Below are 19,159 nucleotides of genomic sequence, written 5' to 3'. Positions count from 1 at the left end.
TAGTATGCAAAATGTGTACATTTTAAATATATCCTTTTATATTGAAGTATATTTAATAGACTTCAGATCAAGTATATCTGAAAAAACTATTCATCTGATTCTCATTACATTAAACTTGGATATAAAACTTGTTTTAATGTGTTACTTATCCTCTGAAACTTGATTTGGCTTTAATTTTCAAGTAAGGGGCTCTATGTTTGTCCACATTGCATTTTATTTGCATTGTGACATCTCATTGGTCAGATAGATCTGTATCCTTCAGTACTTCACTTTCAGCTTTATTTATACTCATCACTCAAACTGATTTAGTGTATCACCAGCAGTTTGGATTAGTGTACAGTAGATCTCTATGTCGGGGTGATAAATTATCATCTCCTGAGCATGAAGATGTATGGGATGCATTTTGAAGATGACCTCCTGAACAGACACTTCATGTCATGATGCTGACGGGTCAGAGTTGATATTAATATGCTTCCTTTCCAAAGGGGCTCAGGGGAGTATTGGTTTGCATGTTGTTGAGACAGCTAAGCCTGGCTGTCAGGGTTTACCTCGGCTGGACAAACGATGAATTCTTTTCATAATAACTATGACTATTTTCTGTTGACAAATAGAATTTTTTCATTTGCAAATAGACACTAGATTATGTTAACAGTTATAGGCAATATAAAATTTAAAATTGTATGTTTTTTCCTTTTTTTATTTTCGTTCCACCTCCCTACTCTTCTGGTCTCACTCGAGCATGCTCAAGCTTGTTCTGCCATCTGTCTGCCTGCCGGTCTATCTGTCTATCTCTTCTATTTATTCTCTGTTGTTTTATTTTTTGTATTTGCAGCTTTGTCTTCATGGTCCACACATGAAAAACATTACAATGATATTTTCTGTTAATTTTCTATATACCTAAATTTTTCTTTTCTGGAAGTTTCGTGTAATATTTGACAGTAAAATTTTGAGAGAAGAAACATTGAATCCTTTTGTTGTTGAGTTAATATACCACTTATAAACAACATACATATATTTAAAGTAGGTTGCTTATATTTTTCCAAATGTGCACTCTCTATATTGTTCTTAAGATTGCATTTCCCAAAATAATAGCAAACATATTTCAGAAAGCATGACACAGTGAAATGAATACAGAGCAAAAATGATAGTCTTATTTATTTAAAAAATATTGGTGGGATTTCTGCAAAACACTAAATCTCCCTTATCCTCTGGTTCCAAAGTTTACAATTCAAAAGTTGAACTAGATAATCTCTAAGAGCCTTTCCATGTTTCATCATCTCTGAATCCAAATTTTATTTAATTTGATTTGCTAGTTAGACAACTTGACTTTCATGTGAAACTAGTGTTCATAATTTGATGTGGAGAAATGTGAATAGATGGGCAAAAATATGCCACTGCTCTTCTTGAAGCTTGATTTAGATTCTGAATATTAACTCCATTTGACTTCTAGGGCATATAATACCTTAATTTTAGTCCATCAGACCAGCATTTATTGTTATGCAGAGTTTTGATAGTGACTTATTTCTTTTTGTCAATATTTGACATACATATTTGTTTGATTTTAGTTACCTAAAATCATTTCATGATTTGCTATGGATAATTTACATTTTCATAGTTAAGACTTTATCTGTCTTAAATTATGTTTTCGAAAAACTAAACAGTGCTTGGTGAATTTTACTGGATATTCTATCTCAATGATATTCCTTTTTAACCTGACAGGACACCTTCTTAAGTACCCATCTTTGAAGGTTTGCTTCAGGAAACCATAGCTGGTATATAATGCAGTAGCAAAGCATAGCAATATCATTCTAATATTTCAAGCACAAAGGGATTTAGCATAGAGAATATGGGTTTTATAAAACAGTTGGGAGGGATAAAAGAGTAAAAATGGGGAAGACTTCATAAAATCAAAACATTCAGGAAACACTATAAAATGACACTCATTTGCTTAGTTGCCAGCCGTACACCTGGAAGCCACCAGCAGTACCTTCTTCTGCACTTGACTAAGGGAAGTGTTTCTTTCTTAGTGCCTTCCCGATAGCTTGTGCCTGCTTCTCACCTGACAGACATTTGCCTTGGAGCCAATTAGCAAGGGATTCTGAGAAATGTGGCACCCAGGCCTCCAGCCTGCACAGTGCTCAACAGGGTATAGAAGGTAGCAAGGGGACAGGTGAGCTGACAACAGACAATTGAACAAACGTAATCGATCCATTTTGTTGTTGTTTTACTTTAGTGATTTTATTATTATTTGTACTATATATGTAGCTTTTTGTATTACGATACAGAGCTTTTTTATTTTCTTTTGTTACTTTAGTGATAGCTCCATTATTTTTGTTCCTTCCCTAATCATTGTATTACTTACTGCAGAAACATGTTCCCGTTTCCACCGGGTTTGTAATCTCCAGGCCCCTCTGGGAGGGACTGGACTGGCTTGGTGGTGTCAGGGTGAATCAGTACTGGTATGATATGTCTGAAATTTCCAACTATCTAATTATGACACTTCTAAAATAAGCGCTGACGAAAAAAGACAGGGGAATTGACTATTATAAAAGTTTTCTGTTTTTAATTAACTTAATATTTTAAACTTCTGGTTTACGTGATCGAAACTGTTGGCTCTTCAGTCTACTCCCTTCACCCCCCTCCTACTAGGATATGATAAATATATGGAGAAGAAATTGAGCAGCAGTTTTTCTAAATTACATTTAATTTAAAATCAAATATGCACGGGACAAAAAGCCCATCTGGAAAGTGAGCCAGTATGGCGTCCCAACCTGTATGTCTTCCTCACTGTAAGTGTCTGTCCAGTGAGAACTGTTGTTAAAAAAAATTACTGCAGGCTGTGTTCCCAATGGAGACTTAAATAGAGTTAGTGAAAACGCAGTAAAGAATTAGCAATAACTAGAAAGTCTCCTTGCACGTCGGGAACAAGTTATGCATCATATAATGCTACCTTTGAGGCCTCATTTTTGACTGTGTTATGCATATATCAAACAGCTTCCTAGACCAGTCTGTGAAGAGAAACTCGAAGCATCACTTTGGGAGGTCTGTATTCGTTCTCTACCGATCACAACACCCCAAACTCGTGCCGTAACCTCATTACTACCCTTTCCGCGCGTGGACAAGTTTCCGTGCTCAGTGCTGTTTTCCTTTCTTTCCCCGGGGTAACTGGAACTATAAATGTAATGTAAGTGTGCTCCTCTTTCGCCTCTCTATAAATTCTTGGTGATTGGACATGTCCCTCTGCAATGTCTCTTGCAACTCAAACCTTCAAATCCATTACAGATATTATCAAACAACATCCTTTGGTAATAGTTACATCTCTAATTTGCCAGAGTCTGTGCGGTTTCCATGCACACGCCTTCATCGTTATGCAGAGGAAGCAGTGTATGAGGTTAACGTGGGGGTGGGATGGGGGACGATCAACAAAGCAGGACAAACGAACTGGGATCTACTGCCTTTGTGCCATTCTTTCTTACTAATTTGAGTCCGTTTAGTTCAGATCCTAGTTCTAGAAGAACTCGCAGGATTACTTTTAAAGTAACCAATTCAGGTGCTGATTCTTTGGACTTTTAAAATTACACGAGTCCTTTTAACTTCATTTATATTTGTTTTAATCTCCCTAATTACATTTTCTCTTGTTTTTCGCCCAGTAATAAAATAGTAAAGCTATAATTATAGGATCCTTAGATAACATTGATTGGCCCAGTAGCTATTACAAAAATAATTAGTATGTAATACTATTGCTTTTTCCTTTCAAACAAAACAATAATGTTTTAATGATTTGGGCCTGGTTGTACCATTCTTCATGTTGTTATGAGTCCACATGAGGGAATTAAAATTGTGAAGAAAGATCATTGTTAAGCTTGATATAAACCCAAGCCCTAAAATCTATGTCAGAAAGTGGGTCACCTTCCTGCTGAACCAGAGAGAGTAATTTAATATCATCTAAAATATGGTTGAATAGAGAAAGATTTCTCTTGATTAGTATTTAACTGCTCTTTTCCATAAGGTAACCTACAACACAGTGTTTGGGTCCAATTATCAAGGTGAAAATTGCTTATGCAAATCAATGTAAGGCAATGAGGTGTGGATAAAAAGCAAAAAGGAAATATCATTATTATTGGTTTGTGCTCATAAAATTCTGATGGCTTGAAGTAATGACAGGCACGATGCTACAGGGAGTATTAGCAGCAAAGCATGCTCAGTAACTTGTGTTCCAGGGAGATGCTGCTGTCTGTTAGCATGTGTATGCAGGACTTTTGTTTGAGACCTGCAGGCTTACAGTTGTGAAAGACTGCTCCCTGCATGTGGGTTTTCACGAAAATGAAAACTCAGATAGTAATAGAAGAGCAGACACAGTGTGTCAAAGTTAAGGTCCTTTCTGTGGAGATGGTTTGTGTTTCCGTCCAGATGGTGACTCAGTCACACTTAATCTAAAATGAATGGCCATGGACAGTTTCTGCTCAAATGTCTCTCTGTTTCATTTAAAATACGGCACAGTTTTATATATGTGATAGGGAAAAGAGTTACCGCTTGGTAATCATTGTTTGTGATGATACTTATGATAGTCTTACAAAACCGATTCATCACAACTGGTTCTAGCCATTTGGACTTTACCAAATTAGCATTTATTAACAAGTTAAATTACAAAGGCAAGATTAATGAACATGTAAAATAGAAAAACATTTGATTTTTATTGAAAGATTGCTTGATGTGAAAATAGTTTCATGTGTAACAAATACTTTTAAAACTTAAATAGCCATGGCTATTTATATCTCTAAATAAAAAGGGATTACTTTTTGTCACTGAATTTGTTTATTGGAAGGCTTACACACGGAATCCTTACCATGTGCTTCTGAACTGCAAGCTTTCCTGTGACCTCTGCAGCTATATGGATGGAGCCATGCCTTAAGCATTTCGGTGCTAACTGAAGAGTCCAAAGTTCAAACCTCGTAGTTTCTTCTCAGGAGAAAGAAAGGCCGTCTGCCCCTGTAGGGAGTGCAGCCATGAGACTGACCGGGACAGGGCGTCAGTGCCCACCGACGGTCGCTAGGTATTGGAATCCATACAGTAGCAATGCGTTTCTGTGTAAGGATACAATTATTTGTAATCAACCAAAAAGCCTTTACTATTAAAGATGCACCCTTTTCTCTCCTTTTTTTAATTTGGACATTGCTTAAGTAAGACCAAAAAAGAATTGATGCATCTGAATTATGGTGAGAACATTTTTGAAAGTTCCACAGGCTCCCAAAAGGACTAAGAAGTCTGTTTTGCAAGAAGTACGCCCAAAGTACTCCTTAGAGATGAGGACTTCAAGCGTTCATCCTAGATCCTTACATACTTTTTACAAACAAACTGACATCATGTTTGGTAAAGTAGAGGGCCGGTGGAAAGAGGAAGGTCCTCAAGGAGATGCACTGACTCAGTGGCTGCAACATTGGGTACAAACCAAGGCGAAATGGTGAGCACGGTCCAGGACAGGGCAGTGTTTCATTGTATGTGAATCGGGTCGCTATTGGTTGGCACTGATTTGATGGCACCTAATAGAAACAACACATTCATTTTATTTATACTTTTATGAAGATTTTAGCCTTGTGTTTTATACACTTAAAATTGCAGCTTTTACTCTCCTTTTCAAAACTTTGTACAAATGCATATGCACTACAGATACTGAACATTAACATTTATATTGAAACTATCCTTCTCCCCTGGGATATCAAATATCTAAAATCATATGAAAGATGACATTTTGTAAGTTGGTGACTTAAAAGAAATCTGTAAATACTGCTCCTGGTCACGTGTTTGAAAACTTACAGTAAGATCGAATGTGTTGAAAGACCTCTTTTCGGTCAATGGTAATCGTGCTTTAGCTCTCCTCTACCTTCTAAGTCTGTCTTGAGAAAGACACAACTTCACCTTGGCTGAACAAAGAGAGTGTGGGTCCTGCAAGCTATGGCCTTCAGACATTCTTTTAACTCAGACCTGAAGCCAAGCCTGAGACCACCTTTCAGCTGGTGTGTGAACAATAACACATGGGTGAAACTAACATGCCCCTCAGAAAAATCAAGTATATACACCTGAACAGATAGTATTTATCTAAAAGCAAAATCAAGCAGAATTGTTTCCAGTAAACTAACAGAAAGGGGGCAAACCATGGCTAATGAAAACAGGAAAACCAAGGCAGGAATGTGTGAAATGCTGACACCTTGTGAGAATTGTAACCCCGGGCCAGGGAACTCCCCATGCATGCATTGCTGGATTAGAAATGAATTTGCTCTGGAAACTTTCATGTAAATCATAATAAATATTTTAAAGACAAAAAATGGTGGCATCACTTGCTTTCCTCAATATGATTCCATTTGTAAGCAATCTCCAATAGCCACCATCTGTTTGTTGGCTCAAGGCCTCCACCTGTGATTTTTAAAAACATTTAAGAACACTAACCATTTAAATATAAAAATTGCCTGTTAATACTTTGTGCTAACAGAACAAAATTATAGTTTTTCTTCCTATACTAAAAGCTATACTTAGTTATTTCTACAGCCCATATTTATGACCCATTAAATATCATTTATTCTATACATTCTTGTTATGTACTTACGGTAAGTAGTGAGTATTTAGTGCATGCTGTATAGAGCAGGTATAGTATACATTTCCATGAATCATAAAATATGATAAAGGATTCAAAGACAAATATATGGTGCTAACTGTGTTAAATGCTACGAGGGAGTGAGAGGAGGTAACTTTATCGGGTACTTAGAAGATCTTTCTTCAGAAAATGGATGATACACAAAGTTCTGAGGGATATAAAAGGGCTGAGGGGAGATCATCAGGAAGAGGAAAGAGCTTGTGCAAAAGGTAAGAAAAATTGAGCATGTCAAAGGAAGCAAGCTAAGGTGCTTGAGAAAAGTTGGAAGGACAAAAGACAAGGTCGGAGAGGTACGGGTAGGAGCCCGTCATGGGGTATCCAAATAGACTTTGCGGAGAAAATTGGATTTTATCCTAAGTATAGTGGGGTGTTCTTAAAGGGTTTTAAACTGGGATGTTCTCTATCTTTCTGCAAATATTGCAGTGGCCTTGAAAGAATCAGCCTACCATTACGGTAACTGGCTAATAAAATTAGAAGGGAATTCAAGTATCTGGTAAAAGAGGATGAAAGGTTGGATATGGCATAATTAGGTATGCAGAGGCAGGGACATATTCAAAATGTATTTTGAAGGTACAATTAGCGGGGACTTGGCGTACATTGGACGAAGAGTGAGGTGTGGGAGCAGAGGGAGAGAACAGAGTCAAGGACGCCTCTGCGGTTTCCTGTCTGAGGGCCTGGGACCAACCGGGAAGGACTGTACCGGTTGGGGGTTCCGAGAAGAGGGAGGGCCAACTCAGATCCAAATGGAGCAGCTGCCAAGGCAGGCAGAGTACCAAGTGTGCAGTGTCGCCAGTGCCTGGAGAGAAACACGTTTCAACAACAAGAAAGCGAGCAGCAAGGTTAAATGTAAGATACATGTGGAGTAGGGGAAAAATGGAAACGTATTCTTTTGGAAGACTGCAATTTTATTAGGTTGAGTGGAATGGGTATAAGCGCATACTTTTTAAAAATTGCAAAAGAAGGATATTAGAAAAGTGAAGTAATTTGCTATAAAGGATATAAGGACTCACAGAAAGCTTTTGTTTTATTGACTACTTCAATATGGGAGCCCGTTGTACTAACAAGAAAAGGAATTTGGTAGTGCTCAAGAAGAGAAAACTGGCATCTCGGTCCTTGCGGTGGTGAAGGGACTAATTTTTATAGTAGAAAGATGCTTTCAATAAACTTGAAAATCTGGTAGTGGGGAGATGAGGGAGCTCCTTTCTAATTGTGCTTTTTTTCAGTGTTGTTTGAGCAAGGGTCTGTAGTGGAAAGCTGAGGATGAGAGGTGAAATGTGAGCATGTAGGTCTGAGAATAAAGAGGCACACCTACTAACTACTGATTGCCTCTTTGAGCTGGGTGATTATGAACGTATCATAGACTGAATCTGCTTAATTACAGGATTTTCTCCAGTGACGTTCAGCTGCACGAGTGCGGGTTTAGAGAAGAAAAATACTTGAATTCATCTGGAATTGTTTTTTTGCCAAGCTAGTATAATTGAAGAACAGAACTGAAAAGTTGAGGTGGCTATTTGCCAAGAATTGATTAAGATGAACTATGAAATCTAAGGAAAAAGAAGACAGAAAGTATCTCACACACATTAACAATACGAACACAAATAATAAACTAGTATAGTGTGTATGATTTTAGCACTGAAGAAAAGAAATTGCCTCTGAGAATATAATAAATTTAATGTCCTTATAGAAGTGTCCTTAAGCCCATAAATGTAAAAATGTTCAAGGAAACCTTACCAATCTAGAACATGTGGGGCGGAACCTTCTGGTCTCGATTACATTGCTAGGCAGTCGTAGGTCCTGATGTCATGGAATGTGTAGGTATTGGAGAGAAGTGGAGATAGTGCGTATTTTTAAGTGTTACCTGTACGTCTTTCCAAACCTCTCCTCTTGAGGTCAGTGTCTGTACATAGAGGTATGGCGAGAATGAATGTCGTATGCCCATTTTCTGGGCTAGCTGCTAGCAAACCTGGCATCTCAGTAAATGGCTGCATAACTACATGTGCTAGGCCTTACAACTTCAGGAAATCTCTTAAACTCAGAGGGGAATTAGTTTTTTTCAGGTATAAAGTTTCGACTTCAACTTTTTCCTCCGTGCTTTTTGTGTTTAATTTGTTGTTATTTTAATAGTTTTACTGGGGGCTCTTACAACTCTTATCACAATCCACACATGCATCCATTGTGTCAAGCACATTAGTACATAAGTTACCTTCATCATTTTCAAAACATGATCTTTCTACTTGAGCCCTTGGTAACAGCTCATTTTCCTCCCTCCCTCTCCCACGCGCCCTACCTCATGAACCTTTGATAATTTGTCATTTTTTTTCAGGTCTTACACCAATCTCCTTTCACCTGCTTTTCTGTTTGTTGTCTGTCCCCCTGGGAGAGGGTTATATGTTGACCATTGTGATCGGTTCCCCCTTTCTTCCCCACCTTCCCCTTGCCTTCCTGGTATCACTACTCTCATTATTGGTCCTGAGGGGGTTAGCTGTCCTGATTTCCCTGTGTTGCAAGCTCCTATCTGTACCAGTGTACATGCTCTGGTCTAGCCAGATTTGTAAGGTAGAATTGGGGTCATAATAGTGGGGAGTGGGGGTCACGGAGGAAGCATTTAAGAACTAGAGAAAAAGTATGTGCACACTGACTGGCTCATCTCTTCCTCGTGACCCTTCTGTGAGGGGAAGTCCAATTGTCTACAGACGGGCTTTGGGTCTCAACTCTGCCCTTCCCCTCATTGACATTGATGTGATTTTTTTTTATCCAAGCATTTTTCTCCTTTAGGTTAATTCGTATAATTTCCTTTCATTGGCCCTCTGGAACATTTTGACTTCTCTTGGAAGTAAAGTTGAACAGAGAGAGGTTCAACCCAGATAGTATTTTTTTGAGCTTGCTCATAAAGTTTCTAATGTATCCTGATCTTTTTTGCATCATGTATATTTTTCTAAAGATTTATACTGTTTTCTGAGCACATGCTTGTAAGGTATACATTAATATTATCAGATGACTGGTAAGAGCCAAATTCCTTACCCAGTTCTTCTGAGTGTGTTGTCATTGAGTTGAATTTGACTCGTAGTGAGTCTTTGTGAAACTGACAAACAAACAAACACCACACTGCTTAGTCCTGAGATAAACTCACAATTGTTATATTTGTGCCACCATATATATTTATCTTACCAAGGATTTCCTTGCTGTGCACATCCAATATCTCTCAATTAAAATGCATTTTCGTTTCCTGTAGTCTCCTGCACTGGGTGCTGAGCAAGAGTAGGGTGGGGGCGGTGATGGTCATAGACGTGACTTAACGTCAGTGCCCTCTTGTTTCCTAGGAAATAGTGCATTTTGCCAGCCAAGACCAAATATGTCTGTTTGGTAAGCTTGTAGTGGTCTAAGTCCTTTACCAGGGCATTCAGCAAAGGCAGTTCCCAAACTTCAGTTTTACTAATAGATACATTTTATGTCTGAGTAATATTTCACTCTCGCAGTGAAAGTGAGAAGTAGGGCTATTTTAGTACTCCAGAGCACCCCAACAGACTATTACTTTCACACTATTTCACTTACAGGTGTAGGACCCTGTCAGGTTGTTCTGGAACACAGTACACATCCCAAAATTAGAAATAACTGCCTTTCTGCTGGTGTGCCTGCATGTTGGAGTGTGATCTATAATTAATACATAAAATACATATAAAAACAAACCTGGTATAAGAATGTTTCGCTGTCTTTAATTAAAAATCAAATGAATAGACAACTAAAAATCTTCATGGACTTACAGTTTATTTTGAGTGAAAATCGTCTGCCATACTGAGTAGCTTATCATGAAAGGATGAGTTTTAAAATACTCATTAAGTAGAATGATGAAATTTTTTTTTGTTTTTGTTTTTAACAATTTATTGGGGTTGATACAATTCTTTTCACAGTTCATACATATACATACATCAATTGTATAAAGCACATCTGTACAGTCTTTGCCCTAATCATTTTTTTTCTCTTTTCTTCTTTTACATTTTATTAGGGACTCCAACACCTCTTACCACAATCCATACATATACATACATCAATTGTATAAAGCACACCCATACATTCCCTGTCCCAATCATTCTCAAGGCATTTGGAGGGGGGGAAAGGGAGGGAGGGGGGGAAAAAAAAGAGGACCTGATGCAAATGCCTTGATGAAATTTTTAAACGTGCAAAATTGCATTTTGCTCCTGGAGAAATATCTGGATCCTCCTATAGCCAATCAAACTACTTAGGGAGATAACTTTTGGCATAAACACACATTAAAAAAAACCCACAGAATCAGAATGACATATCAACAATAAAGTACTTTTCAGCGATTGTTCTGCATATTTAAATAGCTTTGTTCTTAAGTGGCACCTTGCTGTTTTATGGTGGCTGGAAACCTCCAGATCTTGACAAGTGAGTAAGGGTTCCAAGAGATCAAATGTTCTTCTGGGAAGCTTGACCACAGTTGAATGGTAAATAGGGACAATTAATACCTGTGCCTCTGTTTCCTCCTCTGTTCTTCTCTCTGATAATGAAAATGTGAACTTTACTGCTTTTATTTTGTTTTATGCTTTGTCACTGCTTTGATGCTCATTTTACATAATCTCATAATCTCTAACTAGTCTTCTCATATTACCTAAAATAGCATCTGGTCTATACTCCAGCTTTGTGGTATTTTACTTTGTCATCTGTCACTGTGTGAGTCTCCTTGCTGCTTTCGTTCAAGGTCAGGGATTGTAGAGACATCCTCTGAATGCTGGCACAGGCCAGCATTCCAATAGATTTTATCCCACTCTCGGTGACATTGCTGTGACCTGGCAGTTTGTAATCTGTGGTGGTGGTGTTCATGGACCCCTTCAGGTTACCACACTCTCACAGTGCACACACTGGCACAGATTGGAGTCCGGAGCTCGTGGTCCTTCCTCTGCTTATGGACCCCGGCTGTGGAAGCTTTTGTAAAGACAAGAAAATAGCTTATTATAATTATGCACTGTCGTCGCTGTCGCTTTATGTGCACCTCTGTCTAAGAGCTTCTGCACAGGCTGCATCCCTTTCAGTTTCTGTGTGTGTACAGGTTTGTGTGTGTGGACTTTAACCTTCTGGTCTGCCTCTTTTGAAAACTTTCCCCGATACTTATTATGCGGAGCCCTGGTGGTGGAGGGGTTCTGTGTTGGCTGTGACTCACAGAGTTACAGTCTCAGAGACTCACAGGGGCAGGTCCCCCGTGCTACTGGGTTACTGTGAGGAGTCATCCACTCGTTGACAGTGAGTCCATTTTATAACACACACAAAAGCTGGTGGGTTATTAGGGAAATTTAGCCATATCTTTGTTTTGTTTGTTCAGCTTACGGCACCTTTTAGTATTCTATCAGTTAGGGTTTGGAGTTGCAAGCCACAGAAGCAAATTCCAGCTGTATTATCCAGAACAAATTTAGTGCAGGGTTCAAAGGTAGCGCATTGGGTCAAAAGAAAGTCTAAATAGCTGGGCTTTGGAAATAGAGTAGTAACTAAAGGGTTCTGTGAAATACAGAGAGGCAGCCAGAGTCGAGCTACAGAACTCTCAGATCCAGTTGCTGACATGGCCCCCACCCAGCTCCTGTCACCAAGACAGGACATACATTTCAATGATCTTCCTTCCCTTCTTTGCTCTACTCCACGGGCATCCACAGACCTCGAAGGGAGCATGGGGTTGTCTGAGGACAGGGGGCACGCCCATCCTCTCTTACCAGAGAGAGTGGCAAGTGTGCCTGTAGTATTGTGTCCCTCTCCTTGCTCTCTTATAAAAGTCCGTATTGAATTATTGCCCCCATCGAAAAGTGCTGTTTAAATGTTGGAAAGCCAAACACTGACATATTTTGGTATCAATTGTTCAAGGCACATTTTATCGTGATAGAAAGAAATAATGTTTTAAACCTGTTTCAACCTTCCTGCCATACAGTCAGGAAAAAAAAATCAATGCCTGAATTTATTTATCATTTCTCAAACTAGTCGTGCAAGTAGATGACATCCTCATAGCAGAGTTACTGCGTGCAACATGGGGCCTGGTCTCACTGTAGAAAGCATTGTTCGTGGTGTGCTCATGAGCGAGTCTTCCCTTTTACTCATGAACTGAATTCTGACTTTGTTCAACGTCTCACCTTCACCTACTCTAGGCAGCCATATCCTGCTAAGGACTGGATTCTGCCTTTTGCAAGATCCAAATGGTACTGCTTAGTGCCTCAGAAGCATGTTTTAGCTAGGTTGGTTAAATTATATACTAAATAATCCTAATATGTATAATTCATGACATCATAAAATTCTGATAAAGGAGAAATTTGAGGTATTGGCTGCAGGATCTGAAGCAAAGGTCTCTTGAGTCTTTAACATCTGATGGAAGGAACAATTCTGTCTCTGCCGACTGTGATATCTGAATCTTGTGCTTGGGCCTCAGCTGCTAAGAGCCCAAACTGGAGGAAAGATTCCACTAAGGGGGCTCAGTGAAGTGCTCCGGAGGGAGGGGCTGCACCTCTACTGTAATCTTCCTTTTCTTAGAGGACGGGACACGTTTTTATCACTTTGAAAGTCATCCTGGGGAAAAAAATAAAGAAAAGTCATCATAGGGTAAATTTTCGTTTTACTTTCAGCTAAACACATCTAAAGTACGTCATGCATCTTTGGTTTTTATTGAATGGTCCCTCTGTAACCTGAGGGATAGACTACTCATGCAGCTAATCTGCTGCCCTAACACACGGAAAGACTCATTAATAAGAGAGTAAGCATTCCATAACTATTTGCATGTAAACCTTGAAAGATAATAGGCCTTTACTTCCTCAGCTCAACATTTTACTTTCCCTCTGGCCTTTCTTAGTCCCACTGGCTTTTATATATGAAACGTTATGAACTGTACTACTTGTTAGCCAAAAGTGGAAAACCAAAAATGGTATTATATTCAATCATTCAAAATCTTTTGATATGGAACTGCATATGTATTAATGTAAATTATATATAACAAATAAACACTGAGAAAAATGAGTTTGAGTATTTGAGCGAATCTGGTGTGAATAGTAAGGAGCACTGTTGGTGTGTGAGCTGCTAATCTCAAGGTCAGTTGTTCAAACCCAACAGCCACAGAAGAAAGATGAGCCTGTGCATGCCTGTCCAGATGTGGTTGGGAAAGCCTATACAGAGTTGCTATGAGTCAGAATGAACTCAGTGGCACTGGGTTTGGTTTTCTTGCTTTTATCAGTGTAATAAATCTTTTACTTCATTGCAAATTAGTAATAGAAAAGCATATTGACTAAGGAACCTCAGAAAACACACGCAGATTGAGCATTTATTGCGTACTATATTGGGAACACAGTTTGGTTAAACAGTGATAAGCCAAAACAACCAGGTCCTTACCTTACACAATAGAGCCCTGGTGGTATATTAGATCACTTATTGAACTGCTAAGTACAAGGTCAATAGTTCAAAAGTACCAGCTGCTCTATATGATTTCTGCTCCTGTAAAGATTTATAACTTTAGACACCCAAAGGGGGCAATTCTACTTTGTGGTATACATCATAATCAATTGGATACCAGTACCATTTTGTTTTTGACCTTATGGCGAGAGGCGCTAGTCCTGCAGTGGGGAAGTGTTCTGTGCTAACCAAAAGCAAAGTAGTTTTAACCAAACATGGCAGATCTCTGTAAAACAAAAGAAGCAAAATTCTAGGAAATGCTACCGGAAGTGTGACTCCCTCCTACAGGACGACCATGCAGTGGAAACAGCTGGATGCCAATGGTTTGGGTGGGATTTACTTAGGGAGTTTTTAGATTATGTGGGCAGTTAAATTAATGAGCAGGCAATTGAAACACAGAGTAATATGTCTTCTGATAGGGTACAAGGTACTTGGCTCAGAATTAGAAAGGAGGCAGAAGTGGGCAAAGATTCTCAGGGAAAATGCATTAAAATTGAGACTTGACTATTAAAGTGAATTTGCACAGTAAAGGAGAAAGGTAAAGTTTGAGTGGAGAACTAGGAAATAGAGAAAATATTGTATTAGGCATCTTCAAATAAAGTAGCTAATCTGAGACTGGGCAACAAGTGCTAAGAGGCTTGAGGAAGTACAGCGGGGCTAGTCCATGAGGGAGCTCAAGGTGTAGTGTTTTCTGAGCACACCGTATTGGCTGGCTAGCACAGTGGTGTGTGGTAGGGTTGAAAGAGAGAAGAAGCAGTGGCAGGCGCTGTGTCCAGGTGAGAAGCTGTAATGTGTAGCGTGGCACCTTAGAGGAAGATTCAGGATATCAGAGCAGTAATGTGACGGGAAGGACAGGAAGGCGTGAAAGATGACTCTTTGGTTCACATTCATCCTTGGGGAAAAGCCCTCAAGAAGAGACAGTTTGGGGGAGGAGAGTGAGTTTAGCTTTCTTTGAATATGACCCTTAATTATCTTTGGGGAATCTAGTGGATATTGGGCTGTAGACATATGTATGGGGTTTGGATATGGACCAGGGTCTGTGATTTCAAATTTCCTGATATCTTAAATGATTATATTACCTATCCCAATGTTATGTGAATTAAGTGAAGGAATATAAAGCAATTCAGTGTTAAGAGAGGCAAATGACATTATAGTTTTTTTATGTGAAACATTCCTTAATTATTAGTGATGCTACCCTTTGGTTGGTTACGTAATTCAGTTTCCTATTCAGTAGCCTGAGCTTATTAAGAAGATTATTGTAGCTAATATCACCTCAATCACTATTGGTGGTGTAGTAGTTACGTGTGGGACTGTGATCCACATGACTGGCAGTTCAAACCCACCAGCAGGTACATGGGAGGAAGACAGGGCTATCTACTCCCGCAAACAGTTACAGTTCAGAAACCCTCGGAGGGTCACTATGAGTCAGCATTGACTTGATGGCAGAGAGGTTTGGGTTATATAATATTGAACCTTCCTTTCAACTACATTTTAAAGTAGTTCACTTCACTTTTAACTACTATGCATGTTGGCTTTCCCATAGGTAGATATATCAGAATATGCTTTCGGTTAATCCCTTTTTAACTTGTAATCAGTTTATATTGCTAGATAGGTCTCATAAGTATATCCAACTAATCATCTTCATTATTTTCAACTTCTTTCATTTCTGAAATATCTAGTATAGACAGCCCATCACTGTTCTTACAGTGGATGTCAAAGCATTATACTTTATACATTTATATTGTAATGTCATATCTAATGTTGGATTTTCATATATGTGTCTATATTTATTAATAAATTTCTTATCCAATCATTGTCATATTCATTTACTGGTAGGTTAGAATAGAACTTAAAGTCGTTCGATGTAAACATGCCCCAACCATTGGAATTGCTTTGGCTCTGTAATTTTTGGTCCAAGACTTTCACAGCTTCAGTCACAGGGACCTACTCAAATTGCATCTTGTTATTTACATTTTTTTCTCAACGACCTTTTGCCCATCACTGTTCCTCCATTCCCACGAAACCTTCCTGGTCTATACTAAGTGCATTATACAATTCATGGAAATAAAAGAATAAATAGATGATATGGTTTTTAATAGGCATGATCCTCACATTTTCTTTGTAATTCTCCAAAGACTAAGAATATATTTCCATATGTATATCGTTGTTGTATAAGAGAAAGGCTGGGATAACTAAAGAATATGTGTTTGGGGAGGAAAGACAGTTGAAATCTGAAGAATTCCAATGCCATGAATATTGAAGCTGATGGGATTCCAACAAAAACATACCATTTCTATCCTGAATATCCAGCCTGGCATATGAAGACCCCCTTCTTAATCCTGACTGATTGCCATTTCAGCTTGTTAGAAACAAATTGGAGCCTTATACAGAATTGGGAGAGTAAAAAAGACATTGAGCTAATGATCAAAATCAAGCTAAGATCCAATCGATCTCATGGTAGACTGACTGTAGATATTCTGATCCACCCCAAGGGGAAACCTGTATTCCTGCATCGGTCCTTTCCAGATCCGTCGGTGTCCCTTTGCTGCCTCTCTTTTATTATCCCAATACCTCTGCATAAACAGAACTCAACAATAATAGTTCTCATTTAAATAGATGTTTCACATACATTTATAAGTTTCAATGTCCATTGTTTTTCAGTGTATTCAAGAGATTCCCCCAAGATACACACACAAACAAATTAAAAGCAAAATTTCTAATAATTTTAACACCTAATCAGAAAATGATTTAAATCCTAGTCCCAGGGTTCAAATAGAGAGTGCTTCATATAGCTCTCCTACCCAAAGCTAAACTCCAGGTTCAGATTAGTTCTTTGGAGATCTAAATTCGCAGTAAAGTTGTCCAGAGCATCTTGATGAGAAATCTGTCATTGCTAAGTCAGTGTGGATGTTGCTTCTCCAGGCGTCTGATTAAGTGGGAGGTGCCATCTGAACATGTGAGTTGCCCACAAAAGCTCAATCTGTCACAGGTGCTACAATTTGTATTTCAGAAAATCTGCTTCTACAACTTTAATTATCTCCAAAGCATCCCACTTTACATAAAGTTCTCAATGGAGTCAGCATTTTTCTCCCAGTTTCAGAACTGGCATGTAAATTAAGCATTTGCCTGTTACCTCCAAGTTCTAGGGCTGAAAGGATCTCAAATGAGACACTTTGCTTAACATCATCTATGTTCTTCTCCTTCTCCCACTTCGACATCGGAAAACTAAGTGCCCAGTCGTCATAACTGAGGACGCATTCACCGCGATGCATCCATGCCTCCCAGAGAGGAGGAAGGCTTAAATTAGAAAGAGAGTGTGTAGGTTTAACTAATAGTTGGGAATTCCTAAATTAAAAAAATATTAGACCAGGATAAAATTTCTTTTTAATAATACTTTTTCATCAAGTCAATGAAAAGCAATGTTTATCTCTGTGATAATAGGCACCTTCGCACTAGAAAGCCTGTGACAACAGTCCTCTTTGGGCAAAGTGATACCTCTTACCTGTTTGACTAACAGAAGGCCATTGGGACTCATTTACACTGGCTACGTAGACAAAAATCAGCCAGTCCCACTTGACCAAATCTTTCTTAGTTAGGCCTTCTGATAAGGGTCACACAAAACCACACATTGCTTTCATTTTATACTCTTCCATGGAATCTGAACTCGAAAGACATCCACCGCAGTAAAGATTTGTTATTGTCAGAGTTGTTCTTATCCCATGAAATATTTTTTTAGATTCCAGTCTAAAATCCTGATGGACAAGGTTTCCCAAAATATTACACTGGGGAGGTAATTTAATTCAAAAAGCCAAGGTTGACATTGATAAATGAAGGGATGTTTTTTGACCCCCCCAAATCTATAAATGATTCAACTCTCAAAAATAATTTTTAAAGATTAAAGTTATTTGATACTTAATTAGAAAATATGCTATGCTTAAGTTTTTTTTGAATAGTTTAAAATTTAATTCTTATAAACCTTTATGAGTATTTCTCTTTGTATCAATATAAGCACAGCAAATAGAATTGTTTATTTGATTTGAGAAATGATTATATTAACTGGTAATTGCTTAGCAGTTAAATTGTAATTCAAATCTTATTTTCTTTGTAGGATTATTTAACCATTCATAAGTATGGCAACGCAGCCAGAAATGATCTCTGGAATGCCTTCTCAGAGGTAAAGTATAGGAAGAAAAAGAACCCAAACCATTGGTAACTTTTATTGACGCTGACAGTATGTTTTCATTTTGAGCTTTTATTTCCTTTGTCGCATATTATTTATAAATGTATAGTAATGAGCTATATAAAATGTAATAAAAATACAATGGGATTTAAATGTACTTAATGTTATTGATGCCTTTCATACTTTAAAAAGATAATAATTATGGAATACAATTTTAATATATTTGGGAAGTGAGTCATGCTAAAGTGAGAAATACTGCAAGTTTTTAAGGAAATATGTTTTCTTGTGTGCATGACAAATATTTAAATATACCAACTAGACACACTGGGGATATTTAATGATGCTGCATGTATTTACTTTACCAGTAAAATGTATTTTATTCTCCATTATGTAAAAAAAATTAATGCTAATGAAACTTCCATATATATATGCATGAAGCCTAACTTAAGGTGAGAAAATTAATTTTAGTAACACATTATATTAGCTTCACTGATCTTGAAATGTTTCATATTTAGGTAAATATTAAAGGTAAAAGTGAAAATGATTTAATATAATTATATGTATAATTCATGCTTATAAAGCTCATTTATCCAATTTGGGTTCTAAAGGCTTTGAAGAGAAATGGAAAATATGTAAATATACAAGAAGTCATGGATCAGTGGACGCTCCAGAAGGGCTATCCTGTTATCACCATCTTGGGAAATGCAACAGCCGAAAAGAGGGTAACCATTACCCAGCAACGCTTCATTTATGATATAAGTGCTAAGACCAAAACCTTTGAACATCGAAACAGCAGGTACCACTGACTCTCTTTTAATTTAACATGAATATAGGAACTTTTCTTTTTGCCATTCACCTTTTAATTTTAATATTTTAAGATAATTTTGACAACATAA

At 38.0% G+C, this 19,159-nt stretch overlaps 1 protein-coding gene and 1 long non-coding RNA gene across 4 annotated transcripts in view; both read left to right on the top strand.

The window, feature by feature from the left end:
* Nucleotides 1-18,266, top strand: part of LOC142460875 (uncharacterized) — an 85,555-nt gene extending 67,289 nt beyond the window's left edge. The window contains exon 3 of the long non-coding RNA XR_012786849.1: nucleotides 18,192-18,266. This is a non-coding gene — a long non-coding RNA (uncharacterized LOC142460875). The remainder of the gene's footprint in view (nucleotides 1-18,191) is intronic.
* A 619-nt stretch (nucleotides 18,267-18,885) lies between these two features.
* LOC142461502 (thyrotropin-releasing hormone-degrading ectoenzyme-like) overlaps nucleotides 18,886-19,159 on the top strand; it is a 137,105-nt gene continuing 136,831 nt past the window's right edge. For all 3 annotated transcript variants that reach the window (XM_075563515.1, XM_075563517.1, XM_075563516.1), the window contains exon 1: nucleotides 18,886-19,059. In XM_075563515.1, the coding sequence (XP_075419630.1) occupies nucleotides 18,914-19,059 (146 nt within the window). In that variant the 5' untranslated portion in view covers nucleotides 18,886-18,913. The remainder of the gene's footprint in view (nucleotides 19,060-19,159) is intronic.

Source organism: Tenrec ecaudatus, chromosome 11 (assembly GCF_050624435.1).
Source record: "Tenrec ecaudatus isolate mTenEca1 chromosome 11, mTenEca1.hap1, whole genome shotgun sequence".
Classification (NCBI taxonomy): Eukaryota; Metazoa; Chordata; class Mammalia; order Afrosoricida; family Tenrecidae; genus Tenrec; species Tenrec ecaudatus.
Note: the sequence above shows the minus strand (reverse complement) of the source record. Positions and strands in the feature narration are given on the sequence as shown.